The 16412-nt window shown below is 38.9% G+C and overlaps 2 protein-coding genes across 3 annotated transcripts in view; one reads left to right on the top strand and one right to left on the bottom strand.

The window, feature by feature from the left end:
• The window catches only part of RTN1 (reticulon 1), a 411168-nt gene that overhangs the window by 273200 nt on the left and 121556 nt on the right, over positions 1 to 16412 (bottom strand). The window lies entirely within an intron of this gene.
• LRRC9 (leucine rich repeat containing 9) overlaps positions 1 to 16412 on the top strand; it is a 112223-nt gene that overhangs the window by 2087 nt on the left and 93724 nt on the right. The window contains exons 2-6 of the mRNA XM_067734490.1: positions 5223 to 5303; positions 12385 to 12603; positions 13223 to 13363; positions 13895 to 13958; positions 14234 to 14304. Of these exons, the coding sequence (XP_067590591.1) occupies positions 5256 to 5303; positions 12385 to 12603; positions 13223 to 13363; positions 13895 to 13958; positions 14234 to 14304 (543 nt within the window). The 5' untranslated portion in view covers positions 5223 to 5255. The remainder of the gene's footprint in view (positions 1 to 5222; positions 5304 to 12384; positions 12604 to 13222; positions 13364 to 13894; positions 13959 to 14233; positions 14305 to 16412) is intronic.

Genomic DNA, 16412 nt, shown 5'->3' with positions numbered 1-16412 from the left:
ATAGAGGTACTGAAGTATTGCTAATGACTACATATCTTTTGTAATGTTTCCTAATGCTATAATATGGTACTAATGACTTATATCTAAAAGTTTTCCTGTAAAGGGATCTAAAATCAGCTGTTCATTGAACACAGGATAGGAGAGCTTTTTTTTTTTTTTTTTTTTTTGCGGTACGCGGGCCTCTCACTGTTGTGGCCTCTCCCGCCGCGGAGCACAGGCTCCGGACGCGCAGGCTCAGCAGCCATGGCTCACGGGCCCAGCCGCTCCGCGGCATGTGGGATCTTCCCGGACCGGGGCACGAACCCGTGTCCCCTGCATCGGCAGGCGGACTCTCAACCACTGCACCACCAGGGAAGCCCAGGAGAGCTTTTTTTTAAAGATAGTAATGACCTAACATTCATATATGGAGAGAAAAGAGACCCTAGAGAAAGAAAGAGGGGAATAAATGAAAAGAAGGAAAATTTGACAGACCAAAGTTCTGAAAGAGACTGAAGAGGATGGGATGAGTACACAGGAAAAGGGATTCATTTTGGGCAAGAGAAAGAATACTTTTACTAAGACAGGAATCAGAAAGTGAAAGAAATACAGTTGACCCTTGAACTGATTAACTGGGGGTTAATCCATGTATAACTTATAGTCGGCCCTCTTATCCTTCGTTTCTCCTTATCCTCGGATTCAAAAGGCATGGACCATGTAGTATTGCAGTATTTACTGTGGAAAAATATCTGCATATAAGTGGGTCTGTGCAGTTCAAACATGCATTGTTCAAGAGTCAATTGTATATTTTAAGAGGTGTGGGAATTTAAGGAGTGTATATCTGATGGTGTCACTGTTCTCTGTGAAAATGGGGACAAGATCATCTGCTGAGAGAGAGAACTTGAGAAGAGTGGTGAAAGTTTAGAATAGTCCAGACGTTGTGAATCCCAGATCTGTATCTCTAGTCCTACTCCCTAGGAGAGGAAGTTGAAGAGGAAAATATAAAATGTCTGTTGTTGGATTCAACTCAAGTTAGAGACCATACATTTGCAGTGATTTCAACTCACATGACCAACTGGCCATGTGAAATCTTCCAGCAGCACTCCAAAGCAGAGAGCACAGGTGACTAGATCAACCCAAGGTTTGAGATTGGAAGCGTGAAAGCTATAGAAGCTCCTGGTAGCTCCTGGCTCCCTGGAGAAACTAGAGAAGATCTGTAGTTTCTTAGATGGGCAGGCCCTGAAAAGAGCTTTCCCAAGGCGCAGAAGAGTGGGTACAAGCTGGGCATCAGGACACTCACCTCTTGATGGAATCAGAAACTGGAAGCCTTGGGACCACTTGTGACTGGAGAAAACATACAAGACTTGTAAATACCAGGAAGGCCCATAATTATGCATAATTAATTACGCACAATCACATAATTCAGATGTAGTTATGCAAATTATAGAATTTGGGGGTTTTAAGTTAAATTTTGTTTTGCTAATTAACTATTGAATTACAACAAGGTTTTTCCTAAATGAGGGCATTGGTGAAGGGAGGATAAGGTGAAGTGAAAGAAAAGGTTGGTACCCCAAATATGCATAGTAGTCTTCTTGAATAAATGGAGAGTTATATCTTGTTCTAGAGGAAGACTCAATACTGTAAAGATGGAAGTTCTCCCTAAATTAATCTTTACAATCGCATCTCAGTCAAAATCCCAAGTGAATTTTTAAAAACTAAATGCAAAATAATCATAAGTCTTATTTGGAAAAATAAATCTGAAAGAATAACTGGAAATTTCCAAAAAAGAAAATGAGATAGAAATTTACAACATGAATCACAGTAATCAATACAGGATAATACTGTAGGAATAGATAGAGCTAAGGGAAAGCAGATTAGAAAGTCCAAAATTAGGCTCAAGTATATGTGATAATTTAGTGAATAATGAAGGGAGCAGTTAATTTCTTCTGTAATAGGTATCTTGGACGTGGACTAGAAAACTTGGATGGCTGTTTGTTGACTTTGGGGGTGTTAAAGGCAGGTTTTATCCCTTGTGTGGTGGTGGGCAGACAGACTTTTCCTTTGGTGCTCACAGACATTAAACCAGAATGTAGGGGCTTCTCTTCTGATAAGAAGAGGTACTACAAAGCCCTCCTTTACTTGGGGTGCCATCCAAGTAAACCTAAGGAGGGAAGACTGTGGCCTGCATCTCTGTATGGGCCTCTGATGGATTATCTAAATTCCTTCAGGTTGTTCCTTGCTACATGCTCCCTTGCCTGGCCACTCCTATGCTGTAATATCTGGGCGTTGTCCAAGAATGGGGTAAAGAGACAGTTGCCAATTGGAAGCAGGGAAGGAATGATCAATATTACTTTTAATATAGATCCATCATCTAATCACTGCTCACCATCCTCACTACTACCACCCTATTCCAGCTGCCATCCTCTCTCACGTTATTATAACTGCCCCTTGACTGATCTCCTTGTTTCTCCCTTCAACCCCTACAGTCCATTTTCAACAGAATAGCTAGGGCGATCCTTTCTGAAACCTAAGACAGCTTGTGTTATTCTTTCTTTCAAAATCTTCATACAGCTTTCCATCTTACTCATAATGAAATCCAAAATCCTCATAAAAGCCTACAGGATAGCACATGATCTGACCCCACAGAACCTCTCTGACCCCACATCCTACTGGTCTCCATCTCCCTCACTGTGCTCCAGCTACATCATCTCACTTGCTATTCTACAAACATGTCACGTATACTTTCACCCATTTTTTTTTTGCATTTTCTTTTCCCCATGCTTTGATGCTTTTCCCCAAGATTCCTCATAGCCCGTACTGCCTCATTTTCCACAGTTCTTTGCCCAGATTCCACATTATCAAAGAGGTCTTCTCTTTTCTCCCATATCTATTATTCTCTAACTGGTAGATATTAGTCCTCAATGCATAAATGAATGAATGAGTGAATGAACAGAGATTCCATTGTATGAGGATAACTTTCTGGGTGTACTTTTCTTTGTGGTGCTAGCTGGGATCCCTTCCTCAGCATAGTGGAGCAATGTCTCCAGTTTACAAAGCCTGAGTACAAATATAGGCTGTAAATATTACCCTGATACAGATCTCAAAATCCTTTGATTTGGACTCTTTGGATGGCCCACAGCCACTTTCTTCCCAATCACTGCTGCTCTGAGTTTGGGGAATTTTTTTTTTCTTTTTTTTGTGGTACGCGGGCCTCTCACTGTTGTGGCCTCTCCCATTGCGGAGCACAGGCTCCGGACGCGCAGGCTCAGCAGCCATAGCTCATGGGCCCAGCCACTCCGCGGCATGTGGGATCCTCCCGGACCGGGGCATGAACCTGTGTCCCCTGCATCAGCAGGTGGATTCTCAACCACTGCGCCACCAGGGAAGCCCTGGGGAATTTTAAAGGATAGTTTTGTAAAATTTCTTCCTCTGGTACCTTGAATTTTGGGCTGGTCTGTACTGATGGGCTTTTTCTCTCAGTCTGATGCCATCTGCTTTATCTTCATTCAAAAGACCTTTCTCAACATCTCTGGCCATCAGTGCTCTTTTGCTAGCACTGCTACACATTCCTTTCTTATTTTCCTAGTTCCCTAGTCATTCCAGCGAGATTTGAGCAGAGAAGGTAGGTAAATACATGGCCTCAAGTCACCATCTTTTTTTTCTTAAAATTTTAATTTACATGTACACCTGCACATGTATAAAGTTTTGCATAAATGATTAAAAGTGAGCATATAAATACTTTAAAAATAAACATTTATGTAAAATTTCATAACATGTATGTAGAAACCACACAAATCTTAGGTATCTAATTTTATTCTCTCGAAGTAAATGCATTCCATTAGCACCTAGATCAAAAAATTTATCTTCATCAGCACTCCAGAACCTATCTTTTGCCTCCTCCTAGTCAATCAGCCCTGAAAGGTAATGACTATCTTGACTTCTAATACCATAGATTAGTTTCCAGATTTTATATGAATGGAGTCATGCAGTATGAACTCATTGTGTTTGTGTCTTCGTTTGTTCAATATTGTGTTTGTGAGAATCATCCATGTTATGTACACCAATAGTTTCTTTCTCATTCTACTCCTAGGTATAAACCCCAAAGAAAACTGTACCTATGTCCTGCATAATAAAAATGTCCAGGGAAACACTATTCAGCTCCAAACTGGAGACAGTCCAAATGTCTACTAACAGTAGAATGAATAAGTAAATGGTTATATATTCATATTATACAATACTAAACATGCTTTTTTAAAGTGTAGGGTTTTTTTTTTCCTTTTTACCTAGATCCATCTCCATGCAACCTCTCATGCCTATTATAACCACACCAGCTTTCACCTATATCCAAGGTAACTCATGTTAACAACTTAGTATGTATCTTTACATATTTTCTCCTTACATATGCATAATCATAAACACACATACATATCTCTATTCTATATCTATACACACATGTATGTACACACATATCTGTGGAGGAGTTATTATCGTAAAAGGTAGAATCACAATAAACAAATAAATAAAATTTCTACATATTGCTTTGTCATGTCCTCATATTAAAACCAGGATTCCTATATTTTTAAAATAGTATATGTCTGGAATAATATAATGAATATATTAAAAATTATGAAAAATTAGGTTAAATTTTATTGAAGCTACTTAGGTATTTAGTAGTTCATACCATCTAAAATGAGGAAGTTGACTAATTCATTTTAATAAACATTTATTACCATGCCTATGGTATGTCATTAAGCCCTGAAAATTCTTTTCTTTGCTAACTATACTTAGAGAACTGTATTCAGTTTGGAACACCATAGTATAATAGGATGAATGAACTGGAACTGGTTCAAGGGAGAAAACAGGGCTCTTTCTAGTGAGAGAACTAAAAGACATGAACTGAGGGCAAGGTGAACATATAGATGAGAGATGACTATGTTCTTCAAGTATTAAAGGGTCATAGTGTGAAAGAAAAATTATGCTTGTTTTATTTGAACCCAGGAGGTAAAATGACAGTGAATGGGGAGGAGTTATAGAGAGAGAGAATTAAATTCAGAATAAAAAATAACTGTCTAAGAGAAAACTTCATAGATGGAATGGACTGTCTTGGGGTCCAGACATACTTGGTAATGTACTGTTGGGAAATGTCAAGCCACAGGTGAGTAATTCCACCTAAGTAACTTTAAGGCTCCTTTAAATGATATGGCATGACTCTAGTACTTATTTCAACTTTTCCTTTTCCTTAACAGTTATATTATTATAACCTTCATTTTTAATGGAAGATGATTGAATGTGAAAACCTAAACCAAGAAGACATAATTAAAGAACTGGTGAGTCAAAGCCAGGTTTCTTTTCAACTACATTTGTAAGAATATTAAATGGAACATTTCTACACTCCTTTCTGGAGCTTATCTAGAGATTTCTTCTACACCATGATCTTTGGAAATAGAGAAAAATCATATATATGACACAACTTTTCTTCTTGTGAGTGAAAAATGACATCAGTGAAACTGGCCGTTTATAATTTCTAATGGCAAAAATAAGTTTTTATCTTTTTTTTTTTCATTTTAACATCTTTATTGGAGTATAATTGCTTTACAGTGGTATGTTAGTTTCAGCTTCACAACAAAATGAATCAGTTATATATATACATATGTTCCCATATCTCTTCCCGCTTGCGTCTCCCTCCCTCCCACCCTCCCTATCCCACCCCTCCAGGTGGTCACAAAGCACCAAGCTGATCTCCCTGTCCCACTACTATCTACCTTACGTTTGGTAGTGTATATATGTCCATGCCTCTCTCTCGCTTTGTCACAGTTTACCCTTACCCCTCCCCATAGCCTCAAGTCCATTCTTTAGTAAGTCTGTGTCTTTATTCCTGTTTCACCCTTAGGTTTTTCATGACTTTTTTTTTCTTAAATTCCATATATATGTGTTAGCATACGGTATTTGTCTCTCTCTTTCTGACTTACTTCACTCTGTATGACAGACTCTAGGTCTATCCACCTCATTACAAATAGCTCAATTTCGTTTGTTTTATGGCTGAGTAATATTCCATTGTATATATGTGCCACATCTTCTTTATCCATTCATCCGATAATGGACACTTAGGTTGTTTCCATCTCTGGGCTATTGTAAATAGAGCTGCAATGAACATTTTGGTACATGACCCTTTTTGAATTATGGTTTTCTCAGGGTATATGGCCAGTAGTGGGATTGCTGGGTCATATGGTAGTTCTATTTGTAGTTTTTTAAGGAACCTCCGTACTGTTCTCCACAGTGGCTGTATCAATTTACATTCCCACCAACAGTGTAAGAGGGTTCCCTTTTCTCCACATCCTCTCCAGCATTTATTGTTTCTAGATTTTTTGATGATGGCCATTCTGACTGGTGTGAGATGATATCTCATTGTAGTTTTGATTTGCATTTCTCTAATGATTAGTGATGTTGAGCATTCTTTCATGTGTTTGTTGGCAGTCCGTATATCTTCTTTGGAGAAATGTCTATTTAGGTCTTCTGCCCATTTTTGGATTCGGTTTTTTTGTTGTTGTTGTTATTAAGCTGCATGAGCTGCTTATAAATTTTGGAGATTAATCCTTTGTCGGTTGCTTCATTTGCAAATATTTTCTCCCATTCAGAGGGTTGTCTTTTGGTCTTGTTTATGGTTTCCTTTGCTGTGCAAAAGCTTTTAAGTTTCATTAGGTCCCATTTGTTAATATTTGTTTTTATTTCCATTTCTCTAGGAGGTGGGTCAGAAAGGACCTTGCTGTGATTTATGTCATAGAGTGTCCTGCCTATGTTTTCCTCTAAGAGTTTGATAGTTTCTGGCCTTACATTTAGGTCTTTAATCCATTTTGAGCTTATTTTTGTGTATGGTGTTTGGGAGTGATCTAATCTCATACTTTTACATGTAGCTGTCCAGTTTTCCCAGCACCACTTATTGAAGAGGCTGTCCTTTCTCCACTGTACATTCCTGCCTCCTTTATCAAAGATAAGGTGACCATATGTGCGTGGGTTTATCTCTGGGCTTTCTATCCTGTTCCATTGATCTATATTTCTGTTTTAGTGCCAGTACCATACTGTCTTGATTACTGTAGCTTTGTAGTATAGTCTGAAGTCAGGAAGCCTGATTCCTCCAGCTGCGTTTTTCATTCTCAAGATTGCTTTGGCTATTCGGGGTCTTTTGTGTTTCCATACAAATTGTGAAATTTTTTGTTCTAGTTCTGTGAAAAATGCCAGTGGTAGTTTGATAGGGATTGCATTGAATCTGTAGATTGCTTTGGGTAGTAGAGTCATTTTCACAATGTTGATTCTTCCAATCCAAGAACATGGTATATCTCTCCATCTATTTGTATCATCTTTAATTTCTTTCATCAGTGTCTTATAATTTTCTGCATACAGGTCTTTTGTCTCCTTAGGTAGGTTTATTCCTAGATATTTTATTCTTTTTGTTGCAATGGTAAATGGGAGTGTTTTCTTGATTTCACTTTCAGATTTTTCATCCTTAGTGTATAGGAATGCCAGAGATTTCTGTGCATTAATTTTGTATCCTGCTACTTTACCAAATTCATTGATTAGCTCTAGTAGTTTTCTGGTAGCATCTTTAGGATTCTCTATGTATAGTATCGTGTCATCTGCAAACAGTGACAGCTTTACTTCTTCTTTTCCGATTTGGATTCCTTTTATTTCCTATCTTCTCTGATTGCTGTGGCTAAAACTTCCAAAACTGTGTTGAATAAGAGTGGTGAGAGTGGGCAACCTTGTCTTGTTCCTGATCTTAGTGGAAATGCTTTCAGTTTTTCACCATTGAGGATGATGTTGGCTGTGGGTTTGTCATATATGGCCTTTATTATGTTGAGGAAAGTTCCCTCTATGCCTACTTTCTGCAGGGTTTTTATCATAAATGGGTGTTGAATTTTGTCGAAAGCTTTCTCTGCATCTATTGAGATGATCATATGGTTTTTCTCCATCAATTTGTTAATATGGTGTATCACGTTGATTGATTTGCATATATTGAAGAATGCTTGCATTCCTGGAATAAACCCCACTTGATCATGGTGTATGATCCGTTTAATGTGCTGTTGGATTCTGTTTGCTAGTATTTTGTTGAGGATTTTTGCATCTATGTTCATCAGTGATATTGGCCTGTAGTTTTCTTTCTTTGTGACATCCTTGTCTGGTTTTGGTATCAGGATGATGGTGGCCTCGTAGAATGAGTTGGGGAGTGTTCCTCCCTCTGCTATATTTTGAAAGAGTTTGAGAAGGATAGGTGATACCTCTTCTCTAAATGTTTGATAGAATTCGCCTGTGCAGCCATCTGGTCTGGGCTTTTGCTTGTTGGAAGATTTTTAATCACAGTTTCAATTTCAGTGCTTGTGATTGGTCTGTTCATATTTTCTATTTCTTCCTGATTCAGTCTTGGCAGGTTGTGCCTTTGTAAGAATTTGTCCATTTCTTCCAGGTTGTCCATTTTATTGGCATAGAGTTGCTTGTAGTAATCTCTCATGATCTTTTGTATTTCTGCAGTGTCAGTTGTTACTTCTCCTTTTTCATTTCTAATTCTATTGATTTGAGTCTTCTCCCTTTTTTTCTTGATGAGTCTGGCTAATGGTTTATCAATTTTGTTTATCCTTTCAAAGAACCAGCTTTTAGTTTTATTGATCTTTGCTATCGTTTCCTTCATTTCTTTTTCATTTATTTCTGATCTGATCTTTAAGATTTCTTCCTTCTGCTAACTTTGGGTTTTTTTTGTTCTTCTTTCTCTAATTGCTTTAGGTACAAGGTTAGGTTTTTTATTTGAGATGTTTCCTGTTTCTTAAGGTAGGATTGTATTGCTATAAACTTCCCTCTTAGAACTGCTTTTGCTGCATCCCATAGATTTTGAGTTGTCGTGTCTCCATTGTCATTTGTATCTAGGTATTTTTTGAGTTCCTCTTTGATTTCTTCAGTGATCACTTCGTTATTAGGTAGTGTATTGTTTAGCCTCCATGTGTTTGTATTTTTTACAGATCTTTTCCTGTAATTGATATCTAGTCTCATAGCGTTGTTGTCGGAGAAGATACTTGATACAATTTCAATTTTCTTAAATTTACCAAGGCTTGATTTGTGACCCAAGATATGATCGATCCTGGAGAATGTTCCATGAGCACTTGAGAAAAATGTGTATTCTGTTGTTTTTGGATGGAATGTCCTATAAATATCAATTAAGTCCATCTTGTTTAATGTATCATTTAAAGCTTGTGTTTCCTTATTTATTTTCATTTTGGATGATCTGTCCATTGGTGAAAGTGGGGTGTTAAAGTCCCCTACTATGAATGTGTTACTGTCGATTTCCCCTTTTATGGCTGTTAGTATTTGCCTTATGTATTGAGGTGCTCCTATGTTGGGTGCATAAATATTTACAATTGTTATATCTTCTTCTTGGATCGATCCCTTGATCATTATGTAGTGTCCTTCTTTGCCTCTTCTAATAGTCTTTATTTTAAAGTCTATTTTGTCTGATATGAGAATTGCTACTCCAGCTTTCTTTTGGTTTCCATGTGCATGAAATACCTTTTTCCATCCCCTTACTTTCAGTCTGTATGTGTCTCTAGGTCTGAAGTGGGTCTCTTGTAGACAGCAAATATATGCGTCTTGTTTTTGTATCCATTCAGCCAAGCTGTGTCTTTTGGTGGGAGCATTTAGTCCATTTACATTTAAGGTAATTATCGATGTGTATGTTCCCATTCCCATTTTCTTAATTGTTTTGGGTTCGTTATTGTAGGTCTTTTCCTTCTGTTGTGTTTCTTGCCTAGAGAATTTCCTTTAGCAGTTGTTGTAGAGCTGGTTTGGTGGTGCTGAACTGTCTCAGCTTTTGCTTGTCTGTAAAGGTTTTCATTTCTCCATCAAATCTGAATGAGATCCTTGCTGGGTAGAGTAATCTTGGTTGCAGGTTTTTCTCCTTCAACACTTTCAATATGTCCTGCCACTCCCTTCTGGCTTGCAGAGTTTCTGCTGAAAGATCAGCTGTTAACCTTATGGGGATTCCCTTGTGTGTTATTTTTCCCTTGCTGCTTTTAATATGTTTTCTTTGTATTTAATTTTTGACAGTTTGATTAATATGTGTCTTGGCGTATTTCTCCTTGGATTTTTCCTGTATGGGACTCTCTGTGCTTCCTGGACTTGATTAACTATTTCCTTTCCCATATTAGGGAAGTTTTCAACTATAATCTCTTCAAATATTTTCTCAGTCCCTTTCTTTTTCTCTTCTTCTTCTGGAACCCCTATAATTCGAATGTTGGTGCGTTTAAAGTTGTCCCAGAGGTCTCTGAGACTGTCTTCAGTTCTTTTCATTCTTTTTTCTTTATTCTGCTCTGCATTAGTTATTTCCCCTATTTTATCTTCCAGGTCACTTATCCGTTCTTCTGCCTCAGTTATTCTGCTATTGATCCCATCTAGAGTATTTTTCATTTCATTTATTGTGTTGTTCATCATTGTTTGTTTCATCTTTAGTTCTTCTAGGTCCTTGTTAAATGTTTCTTGCATTTTGTCTATTCTGTTTCCAAGATTTTGGATCATCTTTACTATCATTATTCTGAATTCTTTTTCAGGTAGACTGCCTATTTCCTCTTCATTTGTTAGGTCTGGTGGGTTTTTATCTTGCTCCTTCATCTGCTGTGTGTTTTTCTGTCTTTTCATTTTGCTTATCTTACTGTGTTTGGGGTCTCCTTTTTGCAGGCTGAAGGTTCGTAGTTCCTGTTGTTTTTAGTGTCTGTCCCCAGTGGCTAAGGTTGGTTCAGTGGGTTGTGTAGGCTTCCTGGTGGAGGGTACTAGTGCCTGTGTTCTGGTGGATGAGGCTGGATCTTGTCTTTCTGGTAGGCAGGTCCACGTCTGGTGGTGTGTTTTGGGGTGTCTGTAGACTTATTATGATTTGGGGCAGCCTCTCTGCTAATGGGTGGGGTTGTGTTCCTGTCTTGCTAGTTGTTTGGCATAGGATGTCCAGCACTGTAGCTTGCTGGTTGTTGAGTGAAGCTGGGTGCTGGCATTGAGATGGAGATCTCTGGGAGATTTTCGCCGTTTGATATTATGTGGAGCTGGGAGGTCTCTTGTGGACCAGTGTCCTGAAGTTGGCTCTCCCACCTCAGAGGCACAGCACTAACTCCTGGCTGCAGCACCAAGAGCCTTTCATCCACACGGCTCCTTAATTTGGGATGATTCGTTGTCTATTCATGTATTCCACAGATGCAGGGTACATCAAGTTGATTGTGGAGCTTTAATCCGCTGCTTCTGAGGCTGCTGGGAGAGATTTCCCTTTCTCTTCTTTGTTCTCACAGCTTCCAGGGGCTCAGCTTTGGATTTGGCCCTGCCTGTGCGTGTAGGTCGCCGGAGGGCGTCTGTTCTTTGCTCAGACAGGACCGGGTTAAAGGAGCCGCTGATTCGGAGGCTCTGGCTCACTCAGGCCGGGGGCAGGCGGTAGGGAGGGTCACGGAGTGCGGGGCGGGCCTGCGGCGGCAGAGGCCGGCATGATGTCGCTAGCCTGAGGCGCACCGTGCGGTCTCCCGGGGGAGTTGTCCCTGGATCCTGGGACCCTGGCAGTGGTGCGCTGCACAGGCTCCCCAAAAGGGGACCTGTGTTCGCACACAGGCTTCTTGGTGGTGGCAGCAGTGGCCTTAGCGTCTCATGTCTGTCTCTGGGGTCCGCACTTTTAGCCGCGGCTCGCGCCCGTCTCTGGAGCACCTTTAAGCAGCGCTCTTAATCCCCTCTCCTCGCGCACCAGGAAATAAAGAGGGAAGAAAAAGTCTTTTGCCTCTTCGGCAGGTCCAGACTTTTCCCCGGACTCCTTCCCGGCTAGCCGCGGTGCACTAACGCCCTGCAGGCTGTGTTCACGCCGCCAACCCCAGTCCTCTCCCGGCGCTCCGACTGAAGCCGGAGCCTCAGCTCCCAGCCCCGCCCGCCCCGGCGGGTGAGCAGACAAGCCTCTCGGCTGGTGAGTGCCGGTCAGGTCGGCCCTGATCCTCTGTGCTGGAATCTCACCGCATTGCCCTCCGCACCCCTGTTGCTGTGCTCTCCTCCGCAGCTCCGAAGCTCCCCCAATCCGCCACCCGCAGTCTCCGCCCGCGAAGGGGCTTCCTAGTGTGTGGACACTTTTCCTCCTTCACAGCTCCTTCCCGCTGGTGCAGGACCCGTCCCTATCCTTTTGTCTCTGTTTATTTTTTTCTTTTGCCCTAACCAGGTACGTGGGGGGTTTCTTGCCTTTTGGGAGGTCTGAGGTCTTCTGCCAGCATTCAGTACGTGCTCTGTAGGAGTTGTTCGACGTGTAGATGTATTTCTGGTGTATCTGTGGGGAGGAAGGTGATCTCCGCGTCTTACTCTTCCGCCATCTTCCTTTATTATCTTAAACAGGTAATAATCCAATTTCTTTTTTGAAAACAGTGTTTATGCAATGGTTTATCTTATGAGATGATTGGAGAAGAAGGATCAGATACTTCAAAACTGGAAATGTTTTTCTCAGGGTACCCTCGTATACTCGGATTATCATTATTTCCTAATTTAACAAGTCTCACAATTGTTGCTCAAGATATAAAAGAAATTTCAGGACTAGAAACTTGTTTACGGCTTAAAGAACTTTGGATTGCCGAATGCTACATAGAGGTAAGTCTAAACATAACCTTACATGAAGATTATGCTAAGTCCTTTGGCTTTGGAAAAATAATTCATTGAAGTATATGCTTGAGGCATGGATCAAAACAGATAGATTCATACATGATGAATTGCAATTAAACCCTTTGCCCAGTAAAACAAAACAGAACAAAAACAGATAAATGGACAAAATATAAAAATAGATTTATACAAAGGAGAAAATAGAAATAAAGCGCCAAAACATAGACACATTCTACTTTTTAATAATCAAATCAGATCAAATAATACCCAGTACTGCTAGTGAAATTGGTTTACTTTGACCCTATTGGTTGTGTGAAAATTATAACATCTATATTGAAAAGCAATATTGCAAAATGTATATGGTTATGATTATAACCATATAAAAATAGGTATCAAGTTGATTTAAAAAGAATATGAAAATTGAAAATAGTATTTAGGCAGAGGGATTGTATGATTTTTTATATTTTAGTACATTTCGCTCGGTGTTGATTTTGCAATCTATTCTGAAAATGTGATTTTTAAGGAAAATGTACTTAAAATCTACTTCATTGAAGGATTAATAGAAAAACACAAGTTAACACTATTCAGGCTCCTCTTTTTTTTTTAACAGAAAATTGAAGGTATTCAAGAATGTAGAAATTTAGAAAAACTGTACTTATATTTTAATAAAATTTCTAAAATAGAAAATTTAGAGAAATTATCCAGATTGGAGGTTCTTTGGCTGAACCACAATGCAATTAAAAATATTGAGGTAAGATAATTTCAGTGATTTATATTTAAAGTCAACTCCTGTAGAGTTTAACCACAATGTCCAAGAAATATTCATGACTAGTTTAATTAGTTAAGAAGAACTAATGTGTATGTAGCATATTGTAACATATAGAGAACTTCGTATGCATCGTTTTCTTTACTCCTCCCACCGTGTCTGGGAGGTAAGGTGTTATTTCTTCTCTGAAGGTTAAAAAAAAAAAAGGAGGTTTAGAGAAGTTTTGAATATAACTTGCCTAAGATTTTAAACACACTCTGTGTGATGTGTTCTTTTTGCTACTCCTCCTCCTCTTTTCCTCTCTGCTTCCCTCCCTGTTCCCTTCTCCTTCAAAAATTCTTTCCAGGTTCCAGAGAACAAAGTAGACTTCACTGAGCCACCCACTTACTTCTAAACTTGTAAAGTAAACAGCACCTGGTGCTTGGAACACCTGGAGAACTAACCAGATTGCTCAGATGATTTATAAACATAGATTTTAATGATTTCTTCTAAATTATATATTGTCTAAAATTTTAGGGTTTGCAAACTTTGAAGAATTTAAGTGATCTCAACCTTGCTGGAAATCTAATAAGCAGCATTGGTATGTACAGTTTCATTTGGAATATGAGAGAATGTTACACTAATTTTTTGTCAATATGAAAAGTACAGTCTTGAAAAGCATTTCTAAATCTATAATTACAGGATGTGAAAATACTACCCATTGATCAGTGGTTACTAATTATACAACGTTACTGTTAGTCTCATTTATATGCAAGAAAAGATGGTCATATACAACTCAGAAATATGACAAGATATGAACAGGAGGTAAAATGAGAAATTTAACTTTTTTCTCATCTTGTTTTTTTTTAATTAAAGGTCGATGTCTTGATCCCAATGAACAACTAGAAAGATTAAACCTTTCTGGTAACCAAATATGTTCTTTCAAGGTATGTTTAAGTGGAATAATTTATTTTATTCATCAACCTGGATCATGAACCATCTTTTTGCAGAAAATGGACTAAAGAGTCCCCACTTAAAGAGTAATTTATTTTGGACTACCCAATACTTCCAGAAATTTGAGAGTTACCTGATTAAATTGGCCCTAACGATCTGACACTATTAAAACCAAACAAATAACTATTTACTTGGCTCTTAGGATACCACTTTCTCTTAGTTTTTCTCCCATCTTTCTGGCTACACCTCTTTGGTTTTCTGGTTTCTCATCCTCTCCTAGCATCTAAAAAATGGATTGCCCCAAGTTAGTCCAAGATCTTTTCTCATTTCTATCTGCATTCATTCTCTAATCTAATCATCTTATAACTTTAAATACCTTTATCCACTTATTTATCCACTCCTAAATTGGTATCTCTACTTTCCCTAACAATTACCCCAAATGATAGACATCTCCTATCCTAACTCAAACTGATTTCCCCTCTACCGAACCTTTGTCTCCTGCAGCCTTCTCCCTTTCTCTAAATGTCATCTCAATTCTTCTAATAACTTAAGCCAAAATCCTTGAGTCATTTTTGACTCCTCTTATTCATTCATACCCCATAACCAGTCCATCAGCAAATTCTGTTGGCTCTACCTTCAGAATATATCCAAAGTCTGACCATTTTTTACCACCTGCATCACTATCAACCTGGTTGAAGACACCATCATCTCTTTCCTGCATTATTGGAAAAAAAAAAAGCCTCCTAACAGTTCTCCCTGTGTTTACCCTTTCACTGCACTCAGTCTGTTCTCCACATAGAAGCCCACTCCTTTAAAAATATGTCAGATCAAATCATTTCTGCTCAAAACCCTCCCTTGGCTTCTCATCTCTTTCAAAGTAAAAGTCAGTTCTTACAATGGCCCACCAGACCTCTATATAATCTAGTCTCCCCACTGTCTCTCTGACCACAGCTTCTACCACTCTCCCCTTTGTTTTCATCATTCTAGCCACTCTGGTCTCCTCACTGTTCCTTACATATATCTAGGACACATTCACCTTAGGGCCTTTGCACTTGCTGGAGTATTCTTACCCCGTATATCTTCGTGACTCATCTCATTTCTTTCTGGATGTTATTCAAATGTTATGTTCTTGGTGACACCTTTCCTGCCTAATTAAGTAAAATAGCAATGACCCCTACTACCCTCCTCAAGTGGAAGCATTCCATTACTTTTCCCCTGTTTTATTTTTCCTATTGGCACTTACCCACAACCCTTACTAGAATACAAGCTCCATGAGTACAGGAAATTGGCTTGTTTTGTTCACTGCTATATCTACAATACTTAAAGCAGTACTTGACTTGTAATGAATCTCAATAACCATTTGTCAAGCACATAAATGAGAGAGAAAAAACAAATAAGAAGACAATGTTTATGGTATATAATGTGGGTGAAAGCATATGGCATTCATAACTCTGACAGCGTCAGACTGAAGGTACATTTTCAAACACTTCCTCTAGACAATAGGTGAGCAAATTAGCTATAGAAATAATTTTGAATTGATCAATATTAAAGTAGGCATTCTTTTACTCAGAGAAGAATATAAGACACCAAAAATCTATAGAATGAGGCAGAATGTTATAAACACCTTAAAAAGAAATTTCAATAAAATTTAATTTTATTAGTCAAATTCAAGAGGAAATATCTGATGTGAACATTGAAGGGTTGACAGAATTTCAACAGGCATTGTAGGGAGGATTTTCTACAACGCAGTGGGAAGTAGGCATTCCAAGATGAGAAGAACAATATGCAAAAAGGTGTGGAGGTAAGAAATCAGTGTTATTTGAGTAACATCAGCAGCAGAGATCAGAGGGAGCTGTGAAAGGTAAATTCAGAATGCTGTAGCAGGTAATGTTTAAGGTAACAAATGAGACATAAGCAGGACTTACCTAGGGAAATAGCATTCCAAGCAAAGGTGTGAAGGACCTAAGTGGTGGAAAGAGTGTGGCAAATATAGAAAACTAGAAATCCTCTGTGCCTGGAACGGAATGAGGGAGAGAATCATGAGTTGAGCCTGAAGAAGATAAGTGCAGAAGGCTGGGAGGATAAGGTATCACCCTGCCAA

The sequence above is a fragment of the Pseudorca crassidens genome, chromosome 1 (genome assembly GCF_039906515.1).
Source record: "Pseudorca crassidens isolate mPseCra1 chromosome 1, mPseCra1.hap1, whole genome shotgun sequence".
Classification (NCBI taxonomy): domain Eukaryota; kingdom Metazoa; phylum Chordata; class Mammalia; order Artiodactyla; family Delphinidae; genus Pseudorca; species Pseudorca crassidens.
Note: the sequence above shows the minus strand (reverse complement) of the source record. Positions and strands in the feature narration are given on the sequence as shown.